This window comes from Carya illinoinensis, chromosome 13 (assembly GCF_018687715.1).
Source record: "Carya illinoinensis cultivar Pawnee chromosome 13, C.illinoinensisPawnee_v1, whole genome shotgun sequence".
In the NCBI taxonomy this organism is placed as follows: Eukaryota; Viridiplantae; Streptophyta; class Magnoliopsida; order Fagales; family Juglandaceae; genus Carya; species Carya illinoinensis.
The window spans coordinates 3,647,288-3,663,327 of record NC_056764.1 but is presented as its reverse complement, the minus strand read 5'-3'; the positions used below and the strand labels follow the sequence as shown (position 1 = coordinate 3,663,327).

General features: G+C 36.3%; 2 protein-coding genes across 2 annotated transcripts; both read right to left on the bottom strand.

The window, feature by feature from the left end:
• Positions 1-201: 201 nt before the first annotated feature.
• LOC122291594 (ribosomal protein S14, mitochondrial) lies at positions 202-665 on the bottom strand. Its single transcript, XM_043099396.1, has one exon. The coding sequence runs from the start codon at positions 624-626 to the stop codon at positions 315-317; it is 312 nt and encodes a 103-aa protein (XP_042955330.1). The 5' UTR covers positions 627-665; the 3' UTR covers positions 202-314.
• Positions 666-4,479: 3,814 nt separating this feature from the next.
• LOC122292185 (transcriptional activator DEMETER-like) lies at positions 4,480-16,040 on the bottom strand. Its single transcript, XM_043100423.1, has 21 exons — positions 16,027-16,040; positions 15,227-15,359; positions 14,394-15,135; positions 11,837-13,684; positions 11,358-11,723; positions 10,847-10,937; positions 9,335-10,745; positions 9,099-9,178; positions 8,926-9,010; positions 8,738-8,829; positions 8,599-8,667; positions 8,433-8,469; positions 8,241-8,323; positions 7,260-7,697; positions 7,055-7,091; positions 6,914-6,971; positions 6,495-6,634; positions 6,317-6,382; positions 6,014-6,128; positions 5,890-5,928; positions 4,480-4,945 (listed from the first exon to the last, which is right to left on the bottom strand). The coding sequence occupies exons 1-21, from the start codon at positions 16,038-16,040 to the stop codon at positions 4,830-4,832; spliced, it is 6,060 nt and encodes a 2,019-aa protein (XP_042956357.1). The 3' UTR covers positions 4,480-4,829.

Below are 16,040 nucleotides of genomic sequence, written 5' to 3'. Positions count from 1 at the left end.
AAAACATCAGCGAAACCCCATCAAATTTCAAGACCAAATGAATTCCACCACAATTCTTTCATTTTGGTTCCAAATACAAACCATTTTTATTCTATGTACAGAAAATTCGATGCCAACCCATATGCATTTCAATTTTCACTTTCCTGAAACCCATTTTCCAAACATTCAAAACAAAACCAAAATAATCCCAAAACAGAGAAATTATTTCTAACATCGCCGTAAACAAGCAAATATTTCATTTCAAAATCACAAATATCTTTCGTTCGTTCGTTCAATCTAACAGAAGCACAAAATATAATCCCTTCCTTACTCCTCTACCAAGACGCTTTCTTAACGCCATTGAGAGCACCTCGGGAGGCCAATTCACGGAAAACGATACGGGACATCCGGAAGAACTGGTACACGCCGCGAGGGCGACCCGTGAAGATGCACCGGTTTCTGAGGCGCGTGAAGGAGCTGTTTCTGGGCAACTTGGCCAGCTTGTACTGCTGCTGTTCCCGAACCTCGGCAGGGAGATCAGGATCTCTTAGAAAGGCCTTGAAAAGCTTGCGCTTCAGCTCGAATTTCGCCGCCATCTGACGGCGTTGGTGGTCGTGGATGTTGCGGTTCTCTTTCTGGATCTCCATTAACCTGGTTGGTTGATCACGACAGAGAAAATGGACTGCTTAGCGAGACGAATATATAGCCCTAATTGGGCTAGTTTTGGAGAGATGGTTGAGCCCATCCTAACGGCCCTGACCCAAGTTCATGACCATTCTGTTCCGGTTTAGGCTTCCAGACAGAGGGAAGAGCTCGATTTAAGAGCCAAGTCTGATCTACGTACTTCAATTGATTAATAAATGATTTTTTTTTTTACAAATCTTGGGTGGGTCTATGAATTTTATGAAAAAATTTACTTATTATTTTGACACCATACATTATATATATATTTTAAATTTTTTTTATCAAATATTTGGTGTATACATTAATGAGTAATATAATTTAATTATTAAAAAATAAAAATAAAATATAATATGTGTAAATGATTAGTAGCAAAACTCAACTTTTATATAAAAAAAATTAATACGCTAGCTACCATGGCCTTTAAGGCCTTGTTTGTTTAGCCAAAACTAAAAATCTCATCTCATCTCATCTCAACTCATCATTACACATTTTTCAAATTCCAATACAAAATATAATAAACAATCTAACTTTTTCAAATCCCAATACAAAATTAATATTCAAAAATTATATTATAACAACATTTTATTTATTACTATTTAAAACATCTCATCTTATCTCATCTCATCTGTGTAACCAAGCGGGGCCTAACTTACATCATTCACTTTGGCACTACAATATGGTGTTATATAGCTAATTAACAAAATTTAAAATATATATGTTCAAAATAAAATAAAGTTTGAAAACAGAAAAATATGAAAATTAAAATCATTGATTCCTCCTACCCTTTTATTTTTGTTTTTTATTTTTTATTTTTATGTATTTTAACAAGTCATGCGGTGCTACATCAAGAGAAAAATGAGTAGTGTAAATTATAGAGCATATGGTATTACTCTAAGTGATTTAATATAATAAGTCATATCTATTTTATCATAAAAATAATTTTATAATTTGATTAATCACATTAAGTCACATTAAACACTTCTCAATTTTTTGTTTGGGTTTTTCTGCTTTCTTTGAAGATAGTTAAATCGGTAACTCTTTGAATGAAATCTTAAGTAATTCCAAATGATTTTATCATCAATATCACTTTTTTGTAATGAGAAAGATAAAAATACGAGTTCGTTTTATATAATTCATATAAAGAATGCTAGAGTTTTATTGAAAAAGAGCCGTAATTCTATAACTGCACCATAAACTATAATTATATTATATTTCCCCAATAATTAAAATTAAATAGTTAATAAAATATTTTTTTCTATATATATATTTATTGTGGGTTATTTATATCTATTTAAAAAAATATATTCATTATTTATTTTTTATTGTATTCTCATAATCTCATGATGTAATATTAAATAATAGGTATATAAGTAAAATATAATAAATAATTTATAATCATCTAAAGTCACGTAATAGAATGATTAGAAGATAGTGAAAATTAAGAATTTGATATAATTAGTAGTATTACTCTCAAATACTTACCATGATTACAGTGATTACCATAAAATATTCGTTCCTTATATTGCATTAATATATATATATATATATATATATCTGTCGAACCTGAAAAGAAAAAAATTTACTTTTAAGCTGGTGTTATTAAGTATTTTATATAATATAATTTGATTTAAATTTGAATATATAAATTATATTTTATTATATTAAAGTGATGTAAATGGTATGATATATACACTATACTTCAGATAATAGATTAATTCATAAAAGATGGAATTTAGATTGTTTAATTTCATAAAAATTTTCATCACGTCTCATTTCATCATTATAATTTTTTTAAATTTTCATACAAAATAAAATAAATAATTAAACCTTTTCAAATTTTAATATAAAAATAATATTTTATTCAATTTTTAATTTTAATCTCAATTTATATCGTTTCATTTTTTAAAATAAACGAGGCTTTATAATTATCCACCACGTGTCCATACAAGGAGAAGTTTCACCAAAATCCCATGTACCGATTGATCGAGAGAACAAAATTTCATTGTGGAGGGAAGACGGAGTGGCGGCAAAAGGCAAACCATTATGTGGAACAGTGGAAGTGAATCGCAGAAGCTTTAAAGCCCTCCCAACATTTTAATCCAACACGCCACCTCTCACACTCTACCTCTCGATCGGCTATCCGCTTCTTTTCACGTAAAACGGTACGCTTGCTTTTTCTTAGTTTCAGAGTTTGATCTGAAATCGCCATTTAGAAACCTTAGCTCTAAAGTTTGCATTATGCTGATTATGTTCTTTTTATCCGTTTGCTTTATCGAATTTTGGTTGCTTAGAATTCTGAGGAAACGAAGGAAAGAAAATTACGAGTTCATGTTCACCGTCGTTTCCGATAATAATTAAAAAGAGAGAGAAGTAAATCGGAAATTTTGATTAAATGTTCTCGGTTCGTGCTCGACCTGTTTGACTTAAGGACCTGTCTTCTCTGGTCCCCGAACTGATGAAGAATCTAAGTTTTAAGGTTTTAGTGTCATTTATTTTCCACATTCTCTCAACCACTAGACAGAGTACATCGGAATATCCTCCTTCAATTCTTGTGGTGCAAATTTTCGTATGTTATCTGATTATAAGTCTGTTGATGGCCGAGTCGATCACATCACCTTGTCTGTTTTGATATGGAAGGCGTGTGTGTTTGCTGCGGTAATTTGCTTAATTGCGCGGATCAATTTCTTACAGGTTGTTTTAAGACTATAACTAATAAATTACTAAATGACTTCGATTAATTCACTCAAATAACTTCTTATAAGAGTGCATTGCGTACTCAAAAAAAAAAAAAAAAACTTCCTATAGCACATTGCGATCAAAGTTTTATTAGGTCCAATAGTGTCAGATTTTCATATTTCACTTTTGTGATGGGGCTCGTTACACGGGTCTAGGGTTTAACCGGGTATAACACTTGTATTTGCATGGTCTGTGGTTTAATTGGGTATAAGACTTGTGTCTGCATGGTCTCCGGAGTTCCTTATCGTCAAAAGAATTTTCATAGATGACTTTTACTTTTCTATTTTGGTGAATTAGCTGTATCTCTTACTGGTATTCACGTGATGGGTGATGGATACCGGCAGAAATTCACGAATAAGGCTCTAGATGCATTTATCCTGTTCGTATGGTAGTTTTTTGCATGGATCGTTTGATTATGGTTTTTCTAGGTTCTCGAAGATGTAACATTCCATTTCTCTAGATTTTTTCTAGCTTCTATTGTAGTTTGAAATCTCTTGTTAATTATAGCATGGTCATGTATCAATTCATGGGCAGATATGTGTTAACAACCAGTTTGACACAACATTTTCGTATAATTGAGTTTTTTGAGAAGAGACGTAAAAAAAGAATGTTTATTTTAGCACCAAGATGGAATCATGTATGAGTTGATTGTCACCTAATGTAGCTCTGCATTGCAACAAAGGTTTGATTAAGCCACAGGTTTATTGCAAAGTTTTAAGCAAAGTACCACTTCTGATTGTATGATTCATCTCATACGATGTGGAGCCTAATGTCCCATCTAATTTGGATGGATGACTGTTAAATTTTCACATATTAGTCTTTAACATTATAGCAAGCATGATGTGGATGCCCTGATATATTGTACTGATTTTAAGGATGATAATTTCTTTAACTTTGTATTGATCATCAAACGTATTGATGAGATATCTTGAAGACACTGGAATCATAGGCATGTGACCAAAATTCAGGAAGAAAGAATTTAATAAGTATTATTGGGATGATTGTGTAATGCCGAAATGCATTTGTGTTGCTAAGTTGTGTGGGAAGGATTTGATGTCGCAATATGTTATACATTCAATCTTACATCCAACGATGCATCATTTTATTGATTACTAAAAGCGGAATGGTGTCACATAACATGTGTCTAGAGTGACAGTGGCCAATTTTATAAGAATGGCTCTTTCACGAGCAAGAATGATATAATGATCATAATTTCAATTGTTTACAAACTGCATTCCTCTTGTCATGGGTTGCCCTATTCCCTGTCTATCAGGTAGTGATGCATAACATGTTAGAAGAATTTTAATTGAACCGACAGCAATCTGTTAGTAAATGATCTTCCTTATCACCTGGTCAGCATTTTTTTTTTTTGGTATCAGCAGCCTTGGTTTGTACCTTCTGCTAGAGATCCTTTCTGTATCATATCCTGTTTATCTCTGGTTCTTAGTTTTTGACTTGACCAACTTACTTGCAGGGAAGTGCAATCTGGCCATTAGAGGCCGGGGTGCCCGTGTTTTCTGGTCAAATCCCCTCACACAGACAAATCCTGCCAAAACGATTCTAAAGATTAGCCAATTATAACATGATAGAATATTGGTATATTATGATGATATCTTTTGGGGGGATGCTGTGCTTGCTGCTAAGCAACAGAGCACGTTTTATTGCGGTAGAAAAATCATATGGATGGTTTTGTTTTTTAGAGTTTCAAAGTTATGTTTAGTAAATTAGCAGCACTCAAAGGTGAACAATAAGAAATGGAGCGAGAAGTATGGGTTTCATGATGATTTAGAAACCAACTAGGCAATGTATTATATATTCCATGACCAAAAAGATTACTCATCTAGTTTTTAATATTGGTATGTTAGGGGTCTTAACTTCAAATCTTATATGTGCATATATTTGATTTCCATTGGCTGGTTAATATTCTCTCATTTTTTATTGCATTTTTTGGTGATTTACCACGGTCTATATGTACATAATAATGTTAGACTGGACCAGCGATGATTTAGTGTTAAATGCAACCCTCATTATTAAATCACTTAGGTGGTGTATGTTTATGCACGTTAAGTATGTTTTGTCATGAAATTAGAAGAGTAGTCTACCTATAATATTGCGAACTACTACTATGTAATATGTCTTTATTGATTGTTTAATATAGTATTCAATCTCTCTGTGTGTCTCTAATGCACACCCACATGCTCATACATCCCCCATTTACAGACAATAAGTAACATAAAATTGGGTTTTTACAGAGTCATTCACACCCCCACTAAAGGTCATTTGTAACTTACAGTACTTTCAATGATCCAATCCTCTATAATTTTCTGTGCTCAGAGCAAGAGAGACTTGGAAAAGCTAATTGCATTATTTTTTAACTTAAAAATTTGGCTATCTATTGTTTCATCCTCTTTCTTGTATTATGCACCTGACATTAGATGATCCCAATCACATCAGTAAAGCAAGGTAGGTAATTAAAGTTATAGTCCATACCTCTCCAAAAGCATAATTGAATTCCCTCGGTTGATAGGCCTGGTAAACAGGTTTTCTGTAAGCTCCTTTTTTAATTAAAATGTGATAGCCATTTAGTAAATGCTTGCATATAATTTCATCTTACCTTTGAATATTGTTGTTACAGAGGTTCCAAAGTAGACAGTCCTTCTTCGCAAATTCCATATCCATGCTCTTGGAACATCGATTGGGTTCAAGCTAGATTCATGGTCTGCAAATACCTGCACAATAGTATAGTTTAGGTCAGTTTTATAACCATGGAACTAGAGTCTCTAAATATTCAATGGTATGACTGGACAAAACAATAAATAGTCATCCTATCAGCTCTCATAATGCCAGACTGATTGCGCTTGTATCCACCATGGACACTAGAACTAAGAGAATAAGCATATATCTTTGATAAACCTACCTCATTAACTTGAAAGTATGTACCATTGAGAGGAAAGCTCCCTCTCATTGCTGTTCTACATGGTATCTGTATTTAGATGATGTAAACATCAGCAAAAGATTACAATAGTCTGTCATGCCTTTTTTTCCCATGACCTTCAGGAGTGTTACCTATGCATCATTGAATTTAATTCACTCACCAGTAATGTCCCTCTGACCGTTTGTTCATTAGCTTCTCTTTCACTGTTGCATGAGAAGCATGTCTTCTCATTGCACAATTTGTTAGGCTCTTGGGAACCACATCTTGTTTCTGGTGGTTGAATTGAATTTGCTGTTTCGCCTAATAACAAGTTTTGCAAATATGATTGTAAATATATGTCAAACCCAAACCTGTATCCTCATATCTGTTACAGGAGAATGATAGTTATGGGAAAATAGAACATCCTTGGGCCACCCATCACTTTATCTTGTGTTTTGACTATGTTATGTATTAAAATTTATATACATATAAAGTGCATTGGGTGATCTCAAGAATATATCTTGCTATTTTTTATTCATATTCTGAGATTATTTCACGTGTAAGTATAGCAACTGAAGCTATGATATGTTATGTGCTTACCTGGTGTCCATATAGCAAGAAGATATGGGCTTGGATCATCAGGTTCTCGTCTGTCCATCTGCAAAATTGATAAGGTAATGCTTAACTACAGTTTCATAGTTTAAGGTCACTCTATAACTTTAGAATGTCAAGATTACTAACCCCTTCCAAGAGCGGATGTGAATCTGGAAGTTCATACCTGCACCATTCCAGGATGGAAGTTGTCAAGAGTGCATGAAGCAGAGTTTACGCAGACACCCTTTTTTTTTTTAAACTTAATTTCCAAATAACAGTTTATCCAATTAGGGCTAGATTTCCTTAATATTTAATTGAAAGCTGCAATTTTCTGCAAGATATATGTACTTACACTTGGTGTTCTGTTCGTAGCCGACTCACATTCTTCAGTTTAGCTGTAGGTATAGAAGCCACTTCTGGTTTTAAGGCAACCAAAGCCTTTGACATGTCACATTCTTCGAGTTCCATCTTCTCTTGCATGTAGTTTTGTAGATTTACAGTGAACTCTTCAATGTTGAGTTTGATGGTGGGAATCTCATCAGGATCCTCATAAAATGTGTCCTCAATGTCGCTTTCCGAGATCTCCGTGCATTCTTGTTCTGGGGTTGCTGGTTCTTCAATGATGGGTTCACACTTTCGACTTTCATATTCTGTTCCTTTGAGTGAGTTGTTCTCAGGTGGAAGGAGTGACAGGGTGTTGATAATTATGGCTGGATTTCTCTCATCTGGAATGGGAACAGTTGAGTCCACAATACTCTTTTCTTCGGGCCCTGGCAGTGCAAGTCTTGCGCTGAAACAATAATGCTTGTGGTCAGTTTCATTAAGAGAATACTGGATCCATGCATCTGGGAGGATGAGCTGGGGGTTCTGAGAAGAATGAGTTTACTCTTTTTATCAAGAGTACATGCCACTGATATGTATGAGAATATGGGTTGGGCAGTTTTGAGAGGAATGGATTTTCTATTCTACGAGTTCTAATTTTTCTGATATTTTGGTTGCCTTATGTTCTCTGTTTGCCATTGACAAGAAGTAAAATTAATATCTCGTAAGTTAGTCACTTGAAGTTTCATATTTCTTCTGCAGTCACATTGCAAAAAAATGTCAATTACTTCATGCCAAAAGGACTAGGAGCCACTGGTGGTTTATCTTTTATATGCCTTGTGGACGCTACTAAATTGCATATTAATCTATATATTACAAAAATTTGGTTCCAAGTTATTGGGTTTGAATATAACTCCAGGAAAATGCTGGTGTTTCTGATGAATTATTTCTTAATATGCCTTCATAATGGTAGAGGCAAACATAGCCATAGGACAGATATCTGAGTGCAAACCTTGCAAAAGCACTTGCAAAGTGTCTGCACTCTCCTCTCATTGGACATGCATTGCAATTTGGTTTACTTTTTGTGCAGAAGACCTGCATGGATATCAAAGCACGTTGCAAATATATTAGTCTTTTCTTTATTTGCTACTGATAAATTTTCTTTTAAAGGCAACAGCATATACAAAACTGTACATTTACATACCTTTCCGAATGTAATCAATTGATAGTGTAGCTCATACCTGTATTAGCATTACTCTATTGGTTAGTAATAGCTTTATTGGTACGGAATAGGTATTCTTTTATCCTAGTATTTTTGCATGGAAAATACTGTTAATTAAACATTGAATGAGGAGGTGCGTTGGGGTTACAATGTTCGTTGATCGAGATTGCATAATCTTGGCCAGAGATATTTCTGAATAGTCTCCAGCACCGGATACCTGTATGGGATTTTGATTAGCATTTTTAGCATTGAAAATATTCATAATTATTAATTGGATGTGTACTAACAATTCTAGGAGGTGTAACTGAAGTGACTCGGGCAGGGGTTGAAGGGGGACCCATCCCAGCCGAACTGCTATCCTTCCAACATTTGTGTCCACCTTTAGGAAAGAGCAATGTAATGTATTAATTAGCTGATTTTTTTCTTCGCCCCTTGTAAGCTGATAAAGTGGGAAGTAGTTTCATATAAATCTTACTGGAAAAGCTAGATGATGGAGCGTTAAAAGCCGCACACACTCCACACTTTTCAGCCCAAGTCCGCGTATGCTTAATAGATAATCCCTGTAGCACAGGCATTTTTTCTTTTAAGATGTAAATGAGTACATTATTTATGTGAAAAGTAGAGTAAGATGTTTGTGGGATGGCTTACTTTGCTTTATCAGGGGGAACATCTCTTAACCATTCCAAATCCATGCTTCCATGTTCTCTAACCAGTCGGTTCAGGAAATCCTGCAATGTTGTGAAACCACTTACTTTTTTTTGTCTTTTTTTCTTTATTTTGGTGAAGAATACTTTTATGTGTTGAATAATGATTCATTCATGGAGCCATTTGAAGCTGATAGTTTAAAATATCAAGGTTTTTGAGACTTGCTCTAACACGTGTACCTTGATTCGTTCTGCTAGCATGTTATTCATCCCTCGTTCCTTTATTGCCTTAGAAATCTCAGCAACATTTGCAAGTCTTATTGCTTCATAGTCCAGTGAATCCTGCGTATCTTTGCTTCTTTCTATGTTTCTACTACTGGCATGTACTTGCTTTCTTAAACTGTCCCAGTCAACTGCACTCGTTTTGTCACTCTCTGTCCTTCCTTTTTTGGCTTTTGAAATTTTTGAACTTGTCTTATCATAAGCATGACCAAAAGAATAAGCTTGCTCATTTGAATTTGGTTTGATAAATCTATTTTCCAAGTGCATTTGCATTTGCTTATTTTCTACTGAGATTCTTTCTCCAGCATTCTCTGTGACTTTAGGGACACTTGGAATTTGCTGTGTGGCGTTATTCTGCCTTTTAGCCAGTGCTTCTGCAAGTTTTACAGGTTCTGCCACAGATGGGCTTTCCAATCGGAGGAATTTGTTCATTTCCAGTTGATGATTGTGGCAGGATGATAAATCATAAACAGTGTGAGGACCTGGTTTAGAAATGCTTTCCTGGTGTACTGAGTGGTTGCTTAATGGTATAGAGGGGCCCATTCTTTGTGTTTCTTGAGAACATAGTAGTTCATTCTGTTGTACTGTTCTTCCACCTTCACTTCCTGCCCATCCTTCAGTCCTAAAGCCATTGCCATTTTCATCTTTCATCTTTGTGAATCTGACATCAATTGAAGGCAAAGGAGATATGCTTTCTTCACTAAATGCTTTAAAATTCTCTACTTCAGCAATTCTAAATTCTGGGTTTATGTGCAAATGGTAGTCGCATGAAGGATAAGTAAATGCATAAGGGCCATTGAAATCATCTGCTCTGTCCAATCTTTTTTTTTTCTGGGTATGCTCAATATTTTTAGATTGCTTGTGCGCTTGCCTGGATCCCTCATCCGCTAGTGAACAGGTATTTTGGCTGTAAAATTCCTTGAATGTGGTTTTCTCCATCTGTAGAAGATTTGTTAAAGTTGGAAAGTGAATCTCACTTGGTCTGCAGCCAGTTATAAAATCTTCCTCTTCTGAATTGGAGCCTGAGCTGGATCTTGGTCCTCCAGGGCCCTGTACGTTTAAGGAATCAAAAGAATCTTGTGATGATATGACGTCTTCCCCCATGCTCTGACTATGTGCGTCCACTATGCTCCTCTCTCTTCCTGTAGTTTCACTGTCTCTTTGATGCTCTGTTGATCCAAGGTGAGTCATAGAGCTATAACTGAAGATAGGTTGACTTGGAACTTTTTCTTGCCATCCAATGGTGTCATCCTGATGATTTATACAGACTTCTGATTCCTCTGACAGTGTGCTTGTCCCACTATTATAACATGTTCTGTTGCTCATTGAATGAAGAGGAAATCGTGCGGCCAAAGACATGAAAGCAGAGCTGCGAAGATGGGAAAAAATCATAAATATTGTTTCTTGAACTTCAAGTTTTACTCTCACGGGAAATACTACCCAGAATTCTGTGAAAATTAGTGAATTTACCTTGAAAGATGGTCTGAAACATTTTGGGTTAGGAAGACTCCTATCACCGAGTCAACAACAGATCCTTTCCATCGTGAGAAGCGTCTATCTCCTGTGAAGAGTGTTATTATGTCTGGTAAATATGCCGCTAGTTGAATACCTTTGTATCTTACTAGGTTATTTTTATTGTTGGTGCATGTGTAAGTATAAAAGCCGTCATATATGGTCTGCCTGTGGAAACTAGAAAAATGCAAATTTGACTTCCTCATTCAGAATATTCCAGTAAAATTTTCTGCGATTCTTGTATGAACTCTACTACAATCAAATCTACATCCCCTATGTTTTTCTGGTATCTATATCCTTTCTTTTTTCTCATCTCCTTTTTATTGTTTTAATTTTCTGGACTGATAATTCATTTCTATTGTTTGCTTTATTTTTATTTTTTCGTTATATTGATCTTTCTGAACTTAACATCAATGGTGCTCTAGTTGTGTAACACTGAATGTGAGGCTACAACTATAAGAGACTTTACCTTGAATGAGGTGCATTCTTGCAATAAATGAATCAGTTCGACCACGAAAAACCTTTCTTTCCTCTTCCCACCATTTCTCCTTTTCCTTGTCAGTTCCTTCAAAGTCTTTGCTTCCTTCTGTATGCATCAAAAGGTTCCAAATTCTATTTGTTTCTGGGTCAAGGTCTACTTTAGGTCGTGGTTTACGTTTCTTTATCAGTTCAAACCCTGGGTATGGAACAAGTGCACCGTATCCTTTGTATAGGACAACTGCATTTTGCTTGTCCCTGGCCAATTCAGTGCTCCTCTCATTGAGATCTAGACTCTTCAATCGATATATGATCTCATCTATGGGAATAGCATATATCCTTTTTTTTGGTGGACGACCTACATCAAATATCGATAGGTTGATACCAATCTAGTGAGTAGAACATACCAGGATATCATGTTAAGTTTATGAAATGCCACATTTTATAAAGTCTTTCTGATACAAAATTTACCTCTTGGTTTTGCTGGGGATTTCTGATAAGCATACAAGGCATCGTCGCTTTTTGGAACTTTATTTCTTCTAGCTGAAACTGATCTTGATGGAATGGGTCCCATGATATGCTTTGTTGAAGGAACATGGGAAGTTTGAAGTACCTGGTTCTCCGATTTGGGGACTTGTTTGGGAGGAGATGGTTGGAGCATGTAACAATCCTCAATTGCAGCTAGGGAGGGATAGCCATGGACTGAAGTTAATCTGCTGGTCTCTTTCGTCACTTCTGCATGTGAACGCAGATCAGACGAAATCTCTTGCATCAGCAAATTCTGTCCTGCAGTCATAGAGTGGTTGCACCTCTCAGAGGTAAATTTGTTGGCCTCACTTTGCCTCTCAGCAATTTTAGGACTTTTGAAGTAAAAGTTCGATATGTCATGGTTTGTTGTTTCTGTAAGCCCATTTACACTGTTATCATTCATTTGTTTTGTTTTAGCTTTTCCCGAACCATCTTCAACTTCTGTTACGCAAGGCATTCCAGAGATGTTTGTATGGAGTCCACTCACAGTTTTCTTTTTTTTGTAAGTTTCTGATAAACCTCTGCCAAGAACTTGGCCCTTTTTGCAACATTCATCCGTTTGGATCTCTTGGTACAACATTGAAATGACTGGATATTGGATATTGGGATTTGTGCCCTCGATAATATGAAAATGCTCTCTCTTGGACCCTCTTGCTGCACTGGAATTAGATGGAAACTTTGGAACTGATTGGGTTGTATTCCTAGACAATTCTTTCTCCATGCTATCATAATTAGAGTTTGCTTGAAAGACTACTTTGTCTATTCCTTCAGCATGGATTTGTTGTGATATGGGATTCCATCCATTGCTACAGCTGTTTTGGAAAGGGTCAGAATATCTCTCATCTATATTTCTCCCTATCACATGTGGATCTTCTACGGACCAGTCTTTCTCTGGAGCTAATGACGCTGCAGCTGCTTGCCTTTGTTGCAGTGGTACATAGTTAGTTTGCAATTGACTTGTGGAATGGATTAGATCATTTATGTTTCCAGATTGCTGCTGTTCTTCCATTAAGCCCGTCCACTGTTCAATCTGCACAACAGACTTTGTTCCAGAAACACTGTAAGTTCCAGGGCACAATTCTGTGGCTCGAGAGTCTGAACTCAAACTAAAGGCCCCTTTATTCCAATGAGGCAACTCCTGCTGACCAACTGCTAATTCCTGGCTTTCATCAACAATCTTCTCCACATCAAAATTTAGTGCTCTCCGGCAAGATTTTGCAGCTGTTTTGCCGTTGGCCTTGACCATCTCCCTTGAAGCATCAGCCAGTTCAGGTGCTGATTCTTTCTGAATATTCTTGCGCACGTACTTCCTCTTTGTTGTCTGGGCCTCCTTGGTATTTTTTGGAGTTTTAGGCTTTGGAGTCCTTTTGGGCTTGCCTTCCCTTATTACCTTGGGCCTGTGTTTTCTTCGTCTTGGTGGTTTCTGCTGGGGTGTCTCGTTCAGATTCAAGCCAGGAATACTTCCCTTCTCAGAATCTTTATTTTCTTTGTGTAGTGTATTATTGGCAGCAGGAGATGAGTTTACAATGCTCTGTAAAAGTTCATCACTCAGGTCCAGAGTTGACTTGTTTCCTAATGATGTAAGTGAAGTATCATTGTCCCTTGCCTCACTTGAGCTTTCGTTTCTTATTATGTTCGGTGTTGCAGAATACTGGTTGTTCTCTAGCTTCTTGACCCGATCTGGTGTTATTGGTGCGAACTGGAGTGTGTTGGTAACACTTGAGGCAGCATTTATTTCTGCTGCTGCGGAATTTAGATCCCAGTGCGGTTCATAAGGTATGGGGAATCCATCTATAGGAGAAAAACAGATTTCATTGATTTCCTTACTGAAAATAATGAAAGATAATGTAACATTGAAATAATTTTGTAAATCCAGAGGAGCTAAACTTATTATTTCTTGTGGCATTCCAATTTTTTGTTTTTTGTATGTGATAACACTTACAATGAGGTCAGTAAACACATCAAAGAATGGCAATTACATGTCAGGCCTTGTAGCATATTGGAATACATTGTCCTTTCCTAGTAGCAGTGTGCAGTCTAATTTGGTGCTATTCTTCCTAACGAAATACTACAATAATTAAAAACTCTTACCTTAAAAAGCAAGTTAATTATTGCAGATAAATTGAAGTACATTTTTCTTTTATCTTATGAAGAATCGGAGGGTAACATATTTTTGTACAAACGACCCAATTTCCATGGGTGCACAAATGATTTTCATGAAGTAGTCATCTGTTATGGATGTGTTGATACAAGTCCATGTTTCTTGTATAATTAAAGTGCTATATAGAATTGATTCTTCATCACATGATATCTAATGCCTACCCAGTTCTATTTATATACTATCTTCAAAAATTAGAAATGAACAGAGAGAGAGAGAGAGGAAAAAAAAGAAGAAAATTCATAATGATGATCCTCTGGATAATTTGTAGCACGCATTCCTACTTGCATAAATGGGCACCAATAGATGCAAAATTAAAAAAAGAAACTATATATGTCTTACAGTTGGGTATCTGGGTATAGTTGTCACTGTAGTCCGATGAGTTTGAACCCGAGTAGTGATTTTGGTTGCTGAAAAACAAACTTGCAGGGTTCTCTCTTAGATTGCTGTCAACTCGAGAATGCATTTCCAGAATCAGAGGCCTATTTGCCAAATTACTCGAAGGGTCAAAGCCTGCATAGTGATTCTGGTTGTTGAACAACAGACCATCAGAGGTGGTCGAATCTCTCTGGCTGCAATCAACATGAGACTGCAAATGCGAATTTGGCATCAAGGGACTATTTGCTGCCATGTTTTGGCTTCCGTTCGGGTCCCTGTTTGCAGTGGTTGTGAGGGTGGCATTCTGCATTAGTAGCAGTTGTGCAAATGTATCATTCTTCCAACCTGAGTTGTCACTGTGTAAGGTCTGAGTGTGAGACCCTGCAATGTGATTGATCATCCTGTTCTTCTGAGCCAATCCTGCATCATAGCCATTGTACCCTTCTTTCTGAACCACCTGCCCTGTCAGGTTCGAATTTCGCCTCAACCCATTGTAATTTGGCATCTCCTCTGCATACCCATTTGAGAATTCAATTACTTCCTGCCAATTTGCTCTCCCCATTGGGTTCCCATCCCAGTTGACCGGGATCGGATTAGATCTTGTTGGAATTGGCTTCTCTGGTGTCACGGGCATCCATGAATCCATTATTTGAAGCTCTTTATCCTCTGGAAATGAAACTCCCCCTCTAATATTCAACCTTCTCACCTAGTCTCAAACGCTGTCCTTCCACTTCTCTGTTGAGTCCCTGCGCTTGAAGCCTCTAATTTCTCCTGGAGCAGCTGAATTTCGCAGCTACCATCCAAATACCGGAGGCTTCTGAAAGCCAATATCTAGCTTTACCCCATTTGCCTGAACCCGCCCACACTGCCAAAACATCCAAACACATTCTCTCGCATACAACCTTCACCTCGCATTGACATGCATCAAGACTGACAAAGGATTAAAGAAAATAACCCAAAAGAAGCATCTTTGTAATAAATGCTAGAAAATCATTCCCCGTATGTTTCTCAACAGCAACTGCCAGCTTTATCTTGTATTCGATGGAAGACATGGAAAAAGCCTGAGAAACATACATGGAAATTAACAAAAATGAAAATAGCAACAAATATCACTTATTTGAGAGATAAAACTACTACTCAAATAGTGTTAAATTACATATCGGCCAATTTAACCTGCTTTAAATGGCTAGGATTGTGAGGAAAAAAATTGACAAAATCTTCAGGTAATATTTTCGTGATATGGAGGAAGTGTAACAGCTTCTATGGGTTTCAGGCAACATGAATTAAACCTGAAAATATAAATGACCAAAAAATAATAATAATAATAATATATTGAGCTCACCGATAAGGCGTTGAGTCAGGCTGCCGGCGTGGGTAAAGTCAATGCCGGAAGTTTTCAAGTCAAGTCTCCAGGGTTAAAGCCAAGAGAGAGAAACGAATAGAGAAGAGTACTGAGAAGAAAAAGGCAGGAAAAGAAACAAGAGAAATAGACCATACCATATACAAGACATGCCCACACCAGTTTGGGCACTTCTTGTATTTGTATATTGGGCACGCCCTCTTTAATTATAAACTACTTAAAATCCAGATTAATTACCTTCTTCTGGCCAT

Excerpts from the sequence above, each read along its gene's own strand:
- LOC122291594 (XM_043099396.1), bottom strand. The coding sequence starts at position 626 with ATGGAGATCCAGAAAGAGAACCGCAACATCCACGACCACCAACGCCGT.
- LOC122292185 (XM_043100423.1), bottom strand. Across the intron at positions 13,685-14,393 it reads CTATACCCAGATACCCAACT|ATGGATTCCCCATACCTTAT; the intron begins GTAAGACATATA and ends TTTCTCCTATAG. Across the intron at positions 6,972-7,054 it reads CACATCCGCTCTTGGAAGGG|ATGGACAGACGAGAACCTGA; the intron begins GTTAGTAATCTT and ends TCAATTTTGCAG.